Source organism: Lupinus angustifolius, unplaced genomic scaffold, assembly GCF_001865875.1.
Source record: "Lupinus angustifolius cultivar Tanjil unplaced genomic scaffold, LupAngTanjil_v1.0 Scaffold_2_211, whole genome shotgun sequence".
NCBI lineage: Eukaryota > Viridiplantae > Streptophyta > Magnoliopsida > Fabales > Fabaceae > Lupinus > Lupinus angustifolius.
In genome coordinates this window covers 1-17827 of record NW_017716620.1, presented here as the reverse complement: position 1 = coordinate 17827, position 17827 = coordinate 1, and the positions used below count along the sequence as shown (strand labels likewise).

The following is a 17827-nucleotide window of genomic DNA, read 5'->3' as shown; positions in this document are numbered from 1 at the left end:
AAAAACTCTTACGCTGTTAGTGTATACATTCTTTTCTCTATCTATATACTATCATTGTAAAAATTTACACACATTTATTATATCATGCACTATTCATTTAAATTACTTTTAAAGAATTCACAATAATTAAATATAAATGATGAATACTATAATAATATTTTATCAAACACTACAAATTTTTTATGATTAATTATTATCGACTTTTAACAAATAAATGAATCATGAATGACATAACTTATGTTAGAATAGATATATTAAGAATATATTATATATGTATTAATAGTGTAAAAATTTATACATATATTATTTACTATTTATTTAAATTATTTTATTGAAAAATTAATAATTAAAGATAAAACTCAAACACTAGAAGTGATTTGTTAAACTCTTGTATCAAACCATGGTAAGTTACTCAATCAACCTTCAACAGTTATAAAAAGCAACCAATTATCACATCTATTCTCACTTCCAATTCTGATCACAACACAACATCATCAACTACATAACAACAATGGAGTTCCCCTTCAACCATAACCATCATCATGACTCTAACGTCACCCACACCGACCACCACAACAGAAGAAACGATAATGAAGAAACCCTAAACTACCCTCCACCACCAACTGAAGTCTACCACACAGGCCACGTCTCACACGGACACGTGTCCCAAGATTTCAACAACTCTACCCCTCTTCCATACCCTCCTCCACCAGATCCATATCAACAAGAGACTCAAGTTTTCCACACCGGTCATGTCGCACACGGACACGTGTCACAAGATTTTAATCATTTCGTTCCACCACAACCTTATAATCAAGTTGATGATTCTGTTAACTACGGTTACCCTCCTCCTGGAACAACTAATGTTTCTGTGCAGCATGTTTCTCATGAGACACGATACCCTGTTTCTGATGCTGCTGCTGTTCAGCATGTCGGTCATCAAAGTGGTGTTGTTGGTCTGTCTAACAAAACTACTGTTAGGGTTGTTACTAAAGCTGCTCCGAATTACTCTCTTACCATTCGGCATGGTAAGGTCATTCTTGCACCATCTGATCCAAGAGATGAGTATCAGGTAATTGTTTTCATAAAAAAAACCGCTTTATCCAAATTTCAAAGATACCTGTTTTTAGTTAATACTCAATTTCCATGTAAAAAACGTTGCCTATTATACGAGGTTTCGGTTAGATAGATGTAGGCAATCTTACTATTACAAGTGAATAAGTTGTTTCTGAGATTTGAACTCATAAATTAACAACCTTAGCCTACATTTGATAAGAAACTAGTTAGGATTATATTTTTTTGGGTGACTAAATTAAGAGATGTAGGCAATCTTACTATTACAAGTGAATATGTTGTTTCCGAGATTTGAACTCATGACAGGTTGCAAGACAAACAATTTTAATGTTGTGCTGAACGACATTTGATGAGAAATTAGTTAGATTATTTTTTATTTTGGCTTGACTAAATTCAAAAATTAGGCAGTCTTACTACCGAATACGGTTTACTGGGATTTGGATTCATAATCTCCAGGTTGCAAGACAAATAACCTTAGCCTTGTGCTGATCGACATTTGATGAGTAACTAGTTAGGATAGTTTTTTTTTATTTTGGTGTGACTAAATTCAGAGTCACATTTTTTTATGTCCATTTGATTGAGAAACTAGTTAGGATTATATTTTTGGGGTGACTAAATTCAGAGAAATGTTTTTTCTCAAGGCAAAATTGAGTGTTTATTCTTTAATTTTGTGCTTATGTGAGTAGATCTACTCAGGTACACTTATGCATGATATTTCTTATCAGTACAATCTTTACCATGTAATTGCAACTAGTTTTGTCTCACTCACACATTTACATATTTTCCTTTTAGAATTGATAGGGGATCCTTAAGAGGAAATCAAACACCAAAAAAAAAATCATAAACATTACCTATATACTTATAAAATACCCCAGAGCCAGATTTGGTTGTCATAGATGTGCCTGTGTCTATTGCACTCCGTTCTTGGAATTGATTTTTGCCGAACCCACAAACTGGGACTAAGACTTGGTTGTTGTTGTTCTTGTAATTGATTTTTGCTTTCTTGCAGCACTGGTACAAGGATGAGAAGTACAGCACAAGGGTGAAGGATTCAGAAGGGAGCCCTGCTTTTTCTCTGGTCAACAAAGCCACTGGTGAGGCTATTAAGCATTCAATCGGTGCTACTCATCCAGTAAGATCTCTTTCTAAAAATTTGATAATTAAAGTTCGAGTCGCACTTTGTTTTATTGAAAGCATTTCCCTTTCTCGTTTTAGTTTTCATTGCAGGATGCAACAAATGTGTATATGTGACATCCATTATACGAAAAATATATTGTCATCCATAATGCTCTAACTTGTTTGAATGATTTCAATAGCTTAATGGCTAACCAAAGAAACTTGTCGTGTCTAGATTATCAATAAGTACAGCAAGTACGGCCATGTGGGACTTGTGCGATTGAATTTCCTTGTCTACCTATATTTCAATCCTATGTAGATGAAATATGATAAAATTGGAATTTGACTTCTGTTACTGCAAGTGGCTTCCCATCAATAAATTTTTATAGATGTTCATTTACTTCGGCATGCAACTTATAACAGGATAACTATGCTACCCTTTTCTGTTCAAAATAAAATAAAGTTGGAAAATCTGTGTGCTTGTTAGCTTAATAATTAGTTTCTTGGAGCTTTATGCTTATTACGGCATGAGTTGTGTTGTTCACATGTACAACAAATTACAAGACTTTTGCATTGGGATGACTATGGTCTGTTCAATCTTATTCAACCCTCTATTAGTTTCTCTATGTCCTTTCTCCACCAAAAGATACAAAGAGTGATTTAAACTTGCATAAATAGAAGTTTAACGAAGTGTATTAGTGAAAATGTCGGGTTCAATTCTTGGACTTTAATTGGGAGGTCATTTGTAAGTACCATTATAAGCTATCATCTATGCTTGTGGTATTTTTTGACCTTTGGATGGAATAGTGTCTCCTCCCCTACACCTTTTTGTATTGAAAAAGAAAGTTCTTTAACTGTATCCCTTTGTTCCTTTAATACTCCACAATATAGTAAACTAACCTTGTTGTACAATTATAGAATTTGATATATAATGTTGTGCTTTGAATATTAAGGATTTTAGAATTTTGTGGTTGAGTTGTATAATATGTCATTTGTGTTACTGTGGAGTTTTTGCTATAATTTTTTATGTTGGTGGTAACCTTGAAATATAAGGAGAAATCCTTTGATTTGGAGATACTAGTAATGTTGTATGACATCGACATTCATCCCTTCCCTAACTTCATCCGGCTTTTGTAGGTTCATCTGGTACCGTACAATCCCAACTTTCTTGATGAGTCTGTTCTGTGGACCGAGAGTAGGGACATGGGTGATGGCCATAGAACTGTAAGAATGGTGAATAATATTCGTCTTAATTTGGATGCTTTTCATGGCGATAAAAACTCTGGAGGTGTGCATGAAGGCACTACTGTAGTCCTTTGGGAGTGGAACAAAGGTGATAACCAGCTATGGAAAATCTTACCCTACTGTAAGTTTTATATAATTTCTTGCAATCCTCTATTATGCATGTTCCATTTTTTGATGCCTTCTAATACTTGATAACTTCAAAACTTTATTATCTAACTATCAATTCTTTCTGTATGAAGTCTGGAATTTGGATTTTTATCAGCATTAGTTACTATCTAAGGACTCTATGTCTTTGTAGACTATTTGCGAGTTGATTTTTAAAGGATAATGAAGAAAAATGCTTGAGAGTCACAAAATACACTTATGAGATCCTTCTATTCTCTTCACTTCCTTTCAAAAGTCAACTCCCAAACACACCCTTAGGCTTTGTTTTGGAGTGTGGTTTTGGAAGGGAAGAAAAATGATAGCTTTGGAAAACCTTCCCCTTGCTTGGGAGTTGGATGAAGGAGAGGGGAAGGTTTTGGAGAGTTTCTTAAACCCTCCAAAACCCTCCATGTGTATATTTTTAAAGTTGCCCCAATTTGGGGTTTTTGGAGATAAAATATCAAATTACCTAAATATTTTTAGTAATATTATATAATTATATATTATTGTCCATTTGTCATTGTTAATTACATTTTTAAAGGAAAAATAAAAAATATTCTTATATTATCATTAGTTTATATTCCCCATCTAAATTTCATACTCGGGATTGTCTTTCTTTTCCCTTCCCTTCCTCCCCCTTCCTAATCTTTTGATCCCTCTCTCCATTGCCCTCATAACTCCCAAACAAAGCCTAATGCTCTATTTGCGAGTTGAGTTTTGGAGGAGAATAAATTAAAAGAGAAGGCTTCAGAGAAATCTCACATGTGTATTTCATGGCTCCACTGTTTTAAAATGTGGTTGCGATTATGATTGTGGTCGCAATTGTGATTATTGTGATTGCGGTCGTTGTGGCGTTGCGATGTTGATTACGGCCATTGCAGTGTAAATTTCTTTGTTATTCAAAAAATGTTTTTCAATTCTATGCGGCCCAAATGCGGTCCGATACGGTTACGTTATGACCTATGCAGCTACATCATTTAGTGTCACATTGCACATTGCAATTGAGGTGTGATGAGCAATATTGTAATTGCATTATCTTTAAACAATGTAACTGACTATCTTTTACAATGATGCTAAATGCAGGAGTGCAGTTGATGAAACTGTGATGGCTTTAATGAAGCATTATCTTTTAGTTAGAGGAGATTGAGGACTGCTTGCTCTCCTTGTGTGTGGTTTGTGCTTTGTTTGTTTAACGTAAAAGTTTGTTCTAGAGTATAAAGTTGCTTAGTGACCATTTAATGGTACAGTATTGATGTGCATCTTTATAACTTCATATGTGATTCAGAGTGAACTGATGAACCATTTCTGCAGTTGTTATTTATATCTACCACTATTTAAATAATTTGTGGAGTACAATGTAACGGTCAATGCCATTGGGATCTTTCCTTTTCCAGACCGCATGTGAAATTTTATGAGAATTATATCTACCACTACTTATATATATAATATTATGTTATTTTACTCTCGAGAAATGGGGGCAAGTATTATTATTCTGGTGAAATAGGAGATCGTGAAGAATAACATCATTCTATATTCACTAGGTTTTATCATATATGTCATTTGTAAGCTTTCATTGTGTTTGATTTGAAAGGAGAGGAATAATAATTTTATTATTTTGATAAAATGATTATAATTTTTCGGTTGAGATTAAACTAATTATGGAAATAAGTAAACATATATAAAATCTCCTTATACATATATATTAATTCAAAGTTGTAGTTCAACATCAGACACGTTAAATATATAATAGCGTTTTTGGGGCGTTTTATATGACAGCAATAGAATATGGGTATAATAAATTGTGTTTATGTCAGCGTTGTCGTATTCCAATGAGCGCGATTATATATTTGATACATTTAACAGTGCATGCTACATTGAGTATTTTTGTATTATTTGTATATATTTTTAACAAATATATATACAACAATGTTACCTACAAAGAGCATTGTTAAATTGTATTCATATGTTACTTACAACGAGCACAATTTTATTAGTCATATATAACAACACCGTCTATAACGAGTGTTGTTACATTGTATACATATAACAGTGTTTCCCTACAATAAGCTATTGTATTGTATACAGAACTCCTCCTAGGATGTGATGTTGATTTGTATACATTAACACATGCATATACATTTATCAACATCACATACATACATTCTCAATAGCACAAACATATATATTCTCAACAACACATATACATTAGTATCAGAAGTTTGTATTATTAACATCAATACAAATTACAAACAAATAATATAATGTCCATTATGTTTTGGCAGAATACATAAAATTACAAACAAATAATATAAGTACAATATATGTAAATTACAAACAAACAAAATTTATGCTATAACTATAGAGGTGTCAAAACAGGCCAGTCTGGTCGGGCCGTCCCGCCAAAGCCTGAAAGTTTATAGGGTTTGTGTATCATATTAGATACTTTTTTGAATCCGAACTTTTAGCCTATCCCGGTCGAGCTATACGAAAATCAGGCTCAGGCTGGGCTTACCTGGTGGGTTCAGACTACCCGATTTTCCTTATTTTTTTAATCTTTTTTAGACATTTGACTTGGTAATAAGCCTTAGGTGAAAACTATTTTATAAAACAACTTATGTAAAAAATAGATAATAAATATTGTATTATGAACTTTGAATAAAAAATAGAGTATTGTCTATAACTTAAATATTTATAAATTTCAATAATCTTATAAAGTCAAGCATTATATTATTTTTCCTATTTCTCATAATATCCTTTTAAGCCCAATAAAAGATAATGTATCAAATCAAATTAGAAAACTTTAAACATTATAAATTTCACTTTTCTTTTCTTAATTGTGTATCTAATTAAATTTAACTTTTACAACAAAAACATAATAAAGAAAATAACTTTTACAACAAAATTAAAAGACAACACAATTTTATACCATATAGAACTACTCACAACCAAATTTAATATAATAGTTCATAATAAAAGTGTTGATAAAAAGCATACAAAAGGATAATATTTTGATATTGTCTAAGTGTTTATATTATAGTGAAGTCCAAATTATATTGTGTTAGAGAGTGTGAGTCCAATAGAAAGGAGAGATTTAATAAATGAGTTATGTTAAAAATCATATGCGTGGACTTGACATCACATCTTAACTCAAACACAAGACATTAGATTTATAAGGTTAGTTGTATTGGGTATAAGAAATTTGTTAAAAAAATTATACATTAATATCAAATTATATATATATTAAATAGGTTAAAAAAAGCATTTCTTTTTATCATAATTCTAAGTCTCATTTGGAGGTTTTCGACTTAGAACTCTCATTTTCCTAGGTTGTCATTACGATTTTTCAATCTAGGATTCTTTTAGTTTTTATTGTTTTGTTTCTTTGTTTTTTTGTGAAAACTTTCAAGTATGGTGGTTTGATATCATTAGAGGACTTGTACTATGTGTATGGGTCACCGTCGAAGCTATTCTTAAAGATGATAATCTAAGATCTTTCCCTTCTTGGTTGTAGGATTTTTGATTTCTTTTGATGAGCATGACATATAGAGTTGTGACAAGCAATTCTAGCATTGCTCCACTTTCTTATTTTGTGGGGTCAATCTAATTATCTTTTAGATATCCATTTAAAAATGAGATCAACCCAAAATCTGCCCCATGTGAGGTACTTAGAGTCACACTTCTATTCAAATTGTCATAATAGGCATAGGCTAAAGGGCCTTAGAAGTGGGAATTATCTCAAAATATGTCGAAGTTTGAGAGACTTTTACTTTTTTGCTTTAGTGTTATTTATTTCATACACAACTCTTTAAAAATAAATACTAAAAATAATGATCACACAATCTTGGAAGTTGTTTGGGTATGAGTTGCAATTTGGCCATGATGAGATAATCAAATTTATGTTTGGACTCTTAGTGTTGTTGTTATTGATGAAGATAATAATAATGAGATAGAATATATTTTAGTCCTATGCATTAAAAAAGATATATTGTTATCAAAATTTTATGAGTTTAGCGAAGTCAACATTCCTCTATTGATATGCATCACATGCAAATCCATATTCATCAGAGTCTTTTAAGCTCTTATCGTGGTTTGTCTTAGTGTTACAAAGAAAAGATATAAGGTTCAAAAATATGTTTCTCTTACCCATTTTTCACTTTTCTTCTTTATCATATTTTCAATAATTTTCTAACATGACATTCAAATATCAACAACATTTTCCAATTTGTGACAAGAATGTCAAATATTTAGGCAAAAATATTTGCGTTTATTGTACTTTCATTTGCCCTAACTTTTACCTAAAATATTCAACTAGGTATTGTCTAGAACTTTCAATTAACCTTAAGTTGTTCCTAACACATTTAGAAGTAATCCTGTTAGCATTAGAACGATATTAATATACAATGAAATACAATACCAATAACATTAGAATAGTAAAAGTATCGATACCAGTAACACGAAAATGGTAAAAATAAAATGAAATCCAATAATAATATCAATAGCACTAGAACAATAAAAATACCAATATCAACACCATAAAACCAGGCTTTAAGATAGCTTCGTGAGAATTGATCAACATCAATATCATTATTCCTATTGTCAATGTTATCTCTGGCCAATAACAAAAGCAATTACATTATCCACTATCAACATCAAACAACACTTTATATTCTATTCCTAGCTTGACAAGAAACCATTCCATTGTTTTTGTTGTGGAATTCCAACTTGCACTGAGTGCAAGATTGGTGCTTAGCGCAACCAATTTTTCATATTTTGTTGATCTAAACGTTCATATTTAAAATCCATATTTTATTTGGATTACTCATGGCCGAATCCTTGCTTTTGCCGATAAATTAGTGTTTTGCAATGATTCCTCCAATTTGGTATACACAAACACTCTAAATGTGATTATTTACGCAAAAGCTTACCCAAAATGTAAACACTTGGCCGAAAAGCTTACCCAAAATTCTTTCTTTTTTGTTAGTATGTTTCAGCCTTACATGTTTTATTGATTATATTACTTAGGGGTTATAATCAATAAAACATATAAGGCTCGAACAAGCTAAAAAAGAGAATGCATTTTGGGAAAGCTTTTCGGCCAAGTGGTTACATTTCAAGAAACAAGTGACTTGGGTATCTCTACTCTTTACAGTTTCACCTAAAGCTAGTTGTTTACGCATTTCTATTTTCCTTTTAGAGAATCTACACATAGAGTAGTAGAACTATTTTCTATCATAATTATCCTATTCACATGCCAGACCGAAATATTTTATGCTACCTTGAGAAGGTATGTTATAACATATTGAACTGTAGGTCTTCACATCTAAGACAATTTCTTTTCCTTTCACATAGGACGTTAGATGATTTTTTCTAAAGTTCAAGTTGCAGTAAAATACTTTAACAAGTTCAAGATAATAGACATTTGATTTCTCACAAAAATCAAAAAGATCTTGTTGCCTTAGTAGAGTAGGGAAATGAAAATCTTCAAACTCAAAGTTACTTACATTGCCATACTTGGGAGTAAATATGGAGCGTCCAAGGAAATATTCTGAGAAGACTTTGTGTTGTTCATCATTGGCAAGAAGACGTTCCAAATCCAGAGGGTTAGCTTCAGAAGATGAAGTACCTTGCTTCTTTTGAGACACATTGGTACGTTGCTTCTTAGCCCTTGATGATGAAGCCATTGATTGAAGTTTTGAAAAAGTTAGGTTTTGAGGTTTGAGAGATTTGGGGATTTTTGAATAAGGCCACTAAACATGAAATCTATGGAATATAAATGTTTAGAATTGAAAATGTGATAAGAAACGACTCAAAAATCACGCAAATCGGATCAAAATGATATTTTGTGAGTACTCATTGAACACGAAAAGAGAGGTTTGAGGAAAAAGAAGAAATGTTTGAAAAATGAGGAGGGAAACTTAAATACTGGTCAGAGTAATCCGTTACTCAAAGTGAGTAATCGGTTACTCAACATAAAAAATTCTCAGATTTCAAACATTCATCTTAGGTAATCGATTACACATGAGGGTAATCGGTTATTGTAAGTTCCTGCTCAATGTTGTAATCGGTTACTCTCCAGAGTAATCGGTTACTGACCCTCAAATTTCAAATTTCAAGCATACTAATGCCTGGTAATCGGTTATTGAACATATGTAAACACACCCAAGAATTTGAAAATTTTGAGTAAAATTAAAATTTTTTAAGTATCAACAAGTATGCCTAATTCTCCAAGTATATAATCATGAATAAGCAATTAAGACATGTAAGCTTCACCAAGTATGCCTAATTCTTGTCTAATTTTATAGAAATATTATTTTGCCAAAGGTTTAGTAAATATATCCGCTAGTTGGTCATGAGTATCAACAAATTCTACAGACACATCTTTCTTTTGGACATGGTCCCTAAGGAAGTGATGTCTTATATCTATGTGTTTGATTCTTGAATGCATTACTGGATTCTTTGTGAGATTTATAGCACTAGTATTGTCACATTTTAGGAGAATGCAGCCTAAGTCTAAGCCATAATCTCGCAATTGTTGTTTAAGCCACAACAACTATCTGCCACTATGTATTCTACCTCAACAGTACTTAGGGAAACACAAGCTTGTTTCTTGCATGACCATGAGACCAGTGCATTACCTAATATATGACAAGTACCACTTGTACTTTTTCTCTCAGTTTTGCATCCATCTAAATATGAATCTGAATATCCTATCAAATCACATATACTTCCTTTTGGATTCCATAATCCAATGTCAGTTGTGCCTTTTAGATATTTAATGATTCTTTTGACAACAACTAAATCTGATTATTTTGGTTTTAATTGATATCGAGCACACCAACATACACTAAACATTGTATCAATGTATGTACCAGAACCCATATGAGTGACAATTGGCTTGCAGTCATCCATTTCAAATCTTTTCAGCAAGTCTCTACAGTATTTGGATTGACATACAAAAATATCATCATTGAGTTGTTTGATTTGTAATCCAAGGAAGTAATTTAACTTCGCATCATAGACATTTCACATTCCCCTTGCATCATTTTTCCAAAATCACTACACAAAATTTCATTAGTAGAACCAAAAATAATATCATCTACATATATTTGAGCGAGAAGAGTGTGATGATTTATTTTCTTAATAAAGAGTGTAGTGTCGACCTTTCTTTTGGTAAAACCTTTTTTCAAGTAGAAAGTTTCTTAGATGGTTGTACCAAGCACGATGAGCTTGCTTTAAGCCATAGAGAGCTTTCTTTAGTTTATATACGTGAGAAGGATGTTTGTAGTCTTCAAAACCTGGAGGTGGTTCTACAAACACTTCTTCTTGTATATAACCGTTAAGAAAAGCACTATTTACGTCCATTAGATATAACTGAAAATTTAAAGAGCAAACATATACAAGTAACAACCAAATAACTTCAAGTCTATCAACATGAGGGGTGGTTTCATCAAAATCTATTCCTTCTTCCTAATTGTATCCTTGAGCTACTAGTCTAGCTTTATTTCTAACAATAATTTTATTTTCATCTGATTTATTATGGAATACCCAACGAGTTAGTATAACATGCCTATTATCTTTCTTAGGAACAAGTTCTCAAACTGGTTCAACTCTTCCTGCATAGAAAAATCCAGTGTTCATCCTTGATTGCATCATCAATCTTAAAGGGTTCTATTTAAGAAATGAAAGCCATGTTTAAATAAGCATCATTTAGCTTTAAACGAGTAGTGACACCCTTACTTATGTCGCCAATGATGTTGTCAATAGGATGATCTCGATGAGTTATCCATTCTTTTGGTAAATCAGAATGAATATGCTCTTCTTGAGAAGATAGAGTATCACCCATTTTCAAATGCTCAGTATTGGTTGTTGTATTGGTAAAAGAATATTCTTTTAAAGGGGACTTGGTAAGTCTTCTTCATCAAAAGTTAACCCATCCTTTATTATAGTATTGGTTTCACCAAAAGACACATGAACATATTCTTCCATGGCTAGAGTTCTTTTATTGAAAATTTTGTAAGCTTTACTCATAAGAGAGTAGCTTAGGAAGAGTCTTTCACCAACTTTTGCATCAAACTTGCCTAATTTGTCTTTACCATTATTTAAAACAAAACATTTACAACCAAATACATGCAAACGAGAAATATTTGGTTTTTACCTTTAAAGAGTTGATAGGGTGTTTTCTTGAGAATTGGTCTTATGAGAACTCTATTTGGAACATAACATGACGTACTAACTACATCAGCCCAAAAGTATTTTGTAAAATTTTTTTGCGAGATTAGTTTCATTCAACATTGTATGAGCAAGTTCTTCTAAGGACCGATTCTTTCTCTCTACAACACCATTTTGTTGTGGTGTTCTAGAAGTAGAAAAATTATGATTGATACGTAGATCATCACAAAATTCTTCAAAAGAAGCATTTTGAAATTTCCCCCCATGATCACTTCTTGTAATAGTGATTTTCAAAGATTTTTCATTTTGAACTCTTTTAGCATATTTGCTAAAGGCGTTGAGTGCTTCATTCTTATGAACTAAGAATAGAGTCCAAGTATATCTTAAATAATCGTCTACTATAACAAGAGCATAGTACTTACCATCATAACTTTTGGTCCTTGAGGGGCCAAATAAGTCCATGTGTAGTAACTACAATGGTATATCGGAAGAAACTATATGCTTGGGTTTGAAAGAGGTTTTTGTTTGTTTACCCATTTGACAAACACTACATAGTTTGTCTTTAACAAACTTCATTTGGAGTAAACCAACAACTAAATCTTTCTTAATCAGCTTATTCAAATGATCCATATGAATATAAAATATTCTCCTATGCCAAAGCCACGCATCATGATTATTATTAGCAACTAAACATTTTATTGGTAAAGAAGAATCTATGTCAATCATGTATATATTATTTATCCTCTTACCAATCAGTTTAGAGTTATTAGAATCCTTACTTTCGATGATGCATTTATCAGGATAGAATGCCACATGAAATCCTTTGTCGCATAGTTGACTTATGCTCAACAAGTTGTGCTTGAGTCCTTTGACATATAATACTCCTTCTATAGTTGTTGAAGGTGGCTTACCGATTCTACCAGCTCCAAGTATTTTTCCTTTATTGTTATCACTATAAATAACATAGCCTTTGTCCCTTGGAGTAAGGACAGAGAACTTATCTATGTCGCCCGTCATGTTCTTTGAGAAACCACTGTCCAAGTACCATAGATTGCAGGCGGCTCTCAAATTTTATTGTGAAATAGGTTAAGTAGTATTAGGTACCTAATTTTCTTTGGGTCCTACATGGTTAGAACCTTTCTCAACCCATCTATAATGACCTAAGGGCACACCATGTTTTCTAATCATGCAAGTGTTTGGTGTATGCCCATGGTTCTTACAATAAGTACATATGGATTGATGCTTATATATCCTAGTTTTATTGTTACTACTATTAAATGCATGGATACTTTGTTTTTGAAAGTTTATCTTTGTTGATACATTTTGTTTCTTAGAAACTTGGCTGTTAGAATAGCCAATACCTCTTCGGTTTGTAGAATGTCTTTGATCTTTAATAATTTTGTCCCGATGTTTGCTACTCTTGTTTATCTTATTATGTTCAAGACTTAATGTTGGAACTTTATTTTCAAGAGTAAAGAAATTTTGACATGAAGAAGATGATGATTTATTTCTGAATACTTCTAACTCAGTTTTTTGTTTTAAAAACAGTTTGGTGAGTTTGACATATTCATCATGTAAATCATTAAATGCAAGTTGCAATTCAGAAGAAGAAAATAAGTTAGCTTCGCTTACCTCTTCATCATCAGAATGACGAGATGCCATTATTGAGAGATGTGTTTGTTCTCCATTTTTTGGTTCAGAGGAAGAACTGATATCCTTGTCTTCCCAAGCTATGTAGGCTCTTCGTCCAGTCCTCATTTCATTCTTGCTTTTGAAGGCATTCTTTTTCAGGTTTGGACAGTCCATCTTCATATGACCATGCTTATCACATTCAAAACATGTGAAGTTTTGGTTTGAAGTGGAGATATCATTATTCTTGATGAATTTCATCATTTGTCCAATTTTAGCGCCTTTGTTCCTTTTAAGGAACTTGCTGAACTTCTTTACAAAAAGACTCAGGTCTTCCATCTCTTCCTTTTCTGATTCATCTCTTGATGAGTCATATCTATCTACCTTTGCTTTGAGAGAGATATTTTTCTTCTTTTTTTTTGCTCTTCATGTTGGTCAAGTTGGTTGAGTTCCAATTCATGTTCCTGCAATTTACCAAATAAAGCAGCCAATGACATTTTTGATAAACTTTTCTTTTTCAAAAATGACTGTAACTTTTAGTTGCCATGTTCTCGTGAGTGATCTTAGAACTTTTAAGTTCAAGTCACTATTTGATAAAGTTTTTCCAAGTGCAATAAGATGATTTGTAAAGTGAGTAAATCTCTTTTGTAAATCTATAATTTTCTCTCCAGGCTTCATACGAAACATTTCATATTCTTGGGAGAGCGTGTTGAGTCTCGACCTTTTGACTTCCTCAGTTCTTTCGTGTGTAGTCTCTAGAGTATCCCACATTTCTTTAGCAGATTTGCAGTTTGATACTCTAAAGAATTCATCAATGTCAAGTGTTGAAGGGAGGATGTTCTTTGCTTTGAGATCGTATTGCACCTTTTTTTTGTCTTCATCATTCCTTGAAGATTTTGGCTTCACTTCCCTCACACTATTGATAACTGGGAAGGGTTCATAGGGTCCTTCCTGAATCGCGTTCCAAATGTCCAGATCTTGAGATTCTACAAAGATTCTCATGCTGATTTTCCAGAAGTCATAGCATTCTCCAACAAAGCATGGAGGGCCATTGATGTTGGAACCTTCTCCTAGAAATGATCTTGCGACCATCTTAGATACATGATCAGATTTGAGAATAATTTACTTAAACAAGCTCTGGTGCCGATTGTAAGACTGAGATGGCAACTAAGAGGGAGGTGAACTAGTTGTTTAAAAACTAACATATTTTTCTGCAAAATTCAAGAGTTAATAGCAGCGGAAAAGTTATGCAGAAAATATCAAGTAACTTTAAACGAGTTAAGGGAGAAGAGAGTACTCAGAGATTTTATACTGGTTCACCTTCTTATCCGTCGAAGGCTACGTTCAGTACTCTTGCAGCACAAGAAATTTCTTCACTAGATATTAAGAGTAGTAATTACAAATTAGTAAAGAAATGAGTTTTATCATGGTACTTAACTAGTAACTAGTAAAGAAACGAGTTAAGTACCATGTTGGCGTCTGAGTTAAGTATCATGGTACTTAACTTCTAACATGTTGGCGTCTGAGTTCGACAATGTTTACTCTTCGAAAGAACATTTTGGCATCTGAGTCCAACAATATCATAAAACTTTGGTGTTTGAGTCCGACTTCATCTACTTTTTGAAAGAACGTTCTAGCATGTGAGCCCAACAACGTTATAGTATTTCTATGTCTGGTTCCGACAATGCGTAGATTTGAAAGAATGTTTTGACCTCTAAGTCCAACAACCTCACCGAATTTCTCCGTCTGAGTATGAAAATGTTTACTTTTAGAAAGAACATCTTGCGTCTGAGTCCAATAACATCATAAAATTTCTACTTCTGAGTCTGACAATGTTCATTTTTTAAAGAATATTACGAGATCTAAGTCCAACAATGTCATAACTTTTTGGCGATTTAGTTCAAAAATATATTTTTGAAAGAATGTCACGAAGTTTATTGTTGGGTCCCACTGGCCTTTATAACTTACCTAGAGGGAGGAATAAGTGATGCAGTACACAATTATCGTTGCTCGATAAGTAGACAAATTATACAAATTTATAAAATGTTTAATCGATTAAACACAACTATATTCGATTAACTCGTTCTGTAGATAATCAATAACTAAACACCTTAATCAATTATTTAGTTCTTGTTCTATGAAAACAATATTCTTTGATCTCCAAGATTACCAAGATTCAACTAAACTTAAATGCACTTCTTTTCGATGATTAAGAACAATAAATGTACAATACGAAATATGCAATTAACACGTAATGATATGCATGTCAAGTTGAGTAAATCAAGTAATATAGAAATATAAAAAGACAAGGGATAAGAAGAATGAGACACAACTTTTTATCCTGGTTCGTTTGTATTCCACTGCAAACTACATCCAGGTCTCCCCTTCTTATCTTGGGAGATTTTTGTTCACTATGGAATCTTTATGTACTCTTACAAACAAGCTTCCCATACAAGACGCAAGATGCTAATTTCTTGGAACCTATGAACTTGACAACCTTGATTTTACCTCTCTATCTCGCCTACTAAGATATCTTATTCTTTCGCATTAGGCCCCAACCTAGGTATCACTCAAAACCAAGACCTCTTGCTTCTCGTGAAGACGCACACCTAACAACAGCTAGGATTTATCCCAAACATATTCTCTATCAATAGTGATACCAATCACACCAAGAGAATATATTGTTGCCTTGTCTAACAATTCTTTCAAGTTATATGTGCACCTAAATGTGCAGAGTAATCACTCTTTTAGAATCTAAGAACCCCTCTACAAATCTCACAATTACAAAACATAAAATGTGAGATACAAGGTTTCTTTTTAACAACAAATTTAACGACAAAGCTCAATGGGTATCTTTGTAAAGATTCACATTTTTATCTTTTTCTAAAGAACACTTTGAAAATATCTCTAAAGCTATGAAAGTGAAAGAGCTTAAGATTTTCCGAATAATGTATAATTTGTTTTTCGTATATGTATTCTAGCTCTATGAATCAATGTTCATATATGTTATTATGCATCAATATGAAAAACTTGGGTTTATATACACTTCTGTTTTCAGCTGCAGCTAATCAATTATGACTTAAACTTAATTGATTAACAATTCTTGAAAATACTAGATAATAGAAATAAGAACAAACCTTAATGGATTAAACCCATACTTAATTGATTAATGGGTTCCCAAGAATTCAATGCTTAATCAATTAAAATATATCTTAATCAATTAATGGTTTTCCAAAAGATATTTCAATGATATATGAACCTCCTACATGATTTATAAAAGTATGATGCATGACTTTGAATGATGTATGATTTAAACTTTTTTTATATGCATACAAAAACATATGATCATGTATGTATGCATGTGCATGTAAATCATGTATGTATGCATGTAAGTCTCATTTTAGTTATGATTGATTTTAGCTTGTGAGACTTCCATTGGGGTTTATCCTAGCCTAGACTCTTACTAAGCAAACATATTAAGACCTAATAAAGATATAAAATACTTAGCCTCTAGATCTTCTTGAATGTTTTGCTTTATCTAGTGTGAATTTGAGTCCCGACTTTATTGTTTGACTTTGTTGTTTTGTTGATTTTCTCATTCCTTCAAGCTTGTCCTTTAATCATTAATATTTGTTGTTGATCCTTGTCTTTATCAAACTCTATCTTTCATCAACCTTTGTCTTCATCAATATCTATGTGATGCATGCTTGCATACACAATATGCTCATTCATGCATGCTTGCATCTTCAATCTCCCCCTTTTTGATGATGACGAACACTTGTTATTGTTGGATCTGACAATTCTTTGTTGGATCTGCTTGATGGTAACCAACTATGTTTTGCAATTTCCTTATAAGTTGATGTGCATTTCTCTCTCTCGCTCCCCCTCAATTTGAGCACAGGGTGATTTAACATTTTCTAGCGGAAGCATCAACTTTTCTTCTTCTTGCAACTCCTACAAAATATAAACAACAACTTTTCTCCCCCTTTTGACATGATCAAAAAGCAATGTGATATATGAAAGCTTATTGCCAAAAGAATGGAAAAATAATGCAATTTCTAATGATGTTAATCGATTATAATGGTACTTAATCGATTATGTATGATTCAATTTTACCCAGAATTTCATTTTATACAATAGATAATCGATTATGGTCTGTTGTTAATCGATTAAACCTACCGATACCAACATAATATAGTGCAGATTACATGTTATTTGCAGAATGTTATGTAACTTGATATTCACTTGTTTTATGCACTTGTTTTATGAAAATTACGCACAATAAGATCAATGCAACAAATTTAAAAATAACTTATCATTCATTCATTCATTGATCAAATGATTACAAGAGTGAAATAACAGGTACATGATTCAATTTGAAAGCACAAAAAAATAAAGCATGTCTATTAGGTATTAGTGGTTACAATACATCTAGAAGGGGGGGGGGGTT

The 17827-nt window shown here is 32.3% G+C and overlaps 1 protein-coding gene across 3 annotated transcripts; it reads left to right on the top strand.

Moving 5' to 3' along the window:
- Window positions 1-440: 440 nt before the first annotated feature.
- On the top strand, window positions 441-4930 carry LOC109337183. 3 transcript variants are annotated; one of them, XM_019574101.1, is made up of 5 exons: window positions 448-846; window positions 883-1072; window positions 2084-2206; window positions 3328-3556; window positions 4663-4930. In XM_019574101.1, coding segments are annotated over exons 1-5 (879 nt in total). In that variant the 5' UTR covers window positions 448-511; the 3' UTR covers window positions 4665-4930. The 3 variants fall into 3 exon arrangements, with proteins under 3 accessions (XP_019429647.1, XP_019429646.1, XP_019429645.1); XM_019574100.1 differs by having other exon boundaries at window positions 448-1072; XM_019574102.1 differs by lacking the exons at window positions 3328-3556; window positions 4663-4930 and adding an exon at window positions 2261-3136 and having other exon boundaries at window positions 441-1072; window positions 2084-2230.
- The last annotated feature ends 12897 nt before the right edge of the window (window positions 4931-17827 follow it).

Bases quoted from the DNA above. Each gene is read 5' to 3' on its own strand.
- LOC109337183 (XM_019574100.1), top strand. From the start codon at position 512: ATGGAGTTCCCCTTCAACCATAACCATCATCATGACTCTAACGTCACC. The intron at 1,073-2,083 runs GTAATTGTTTTC...GCTTTCTTGCAG, and splicing joins ATCCAAGAGATGAGTATCAG to CACTGGTACAAGGATGAGAA. The intron at 2,207-3,327 runs GTAAGATCTCTT...CGGCTTTTGTAG, and splicing joins CAATCGGTGCTACTCATCCA to GTTCATCTGGTACCGTACAA.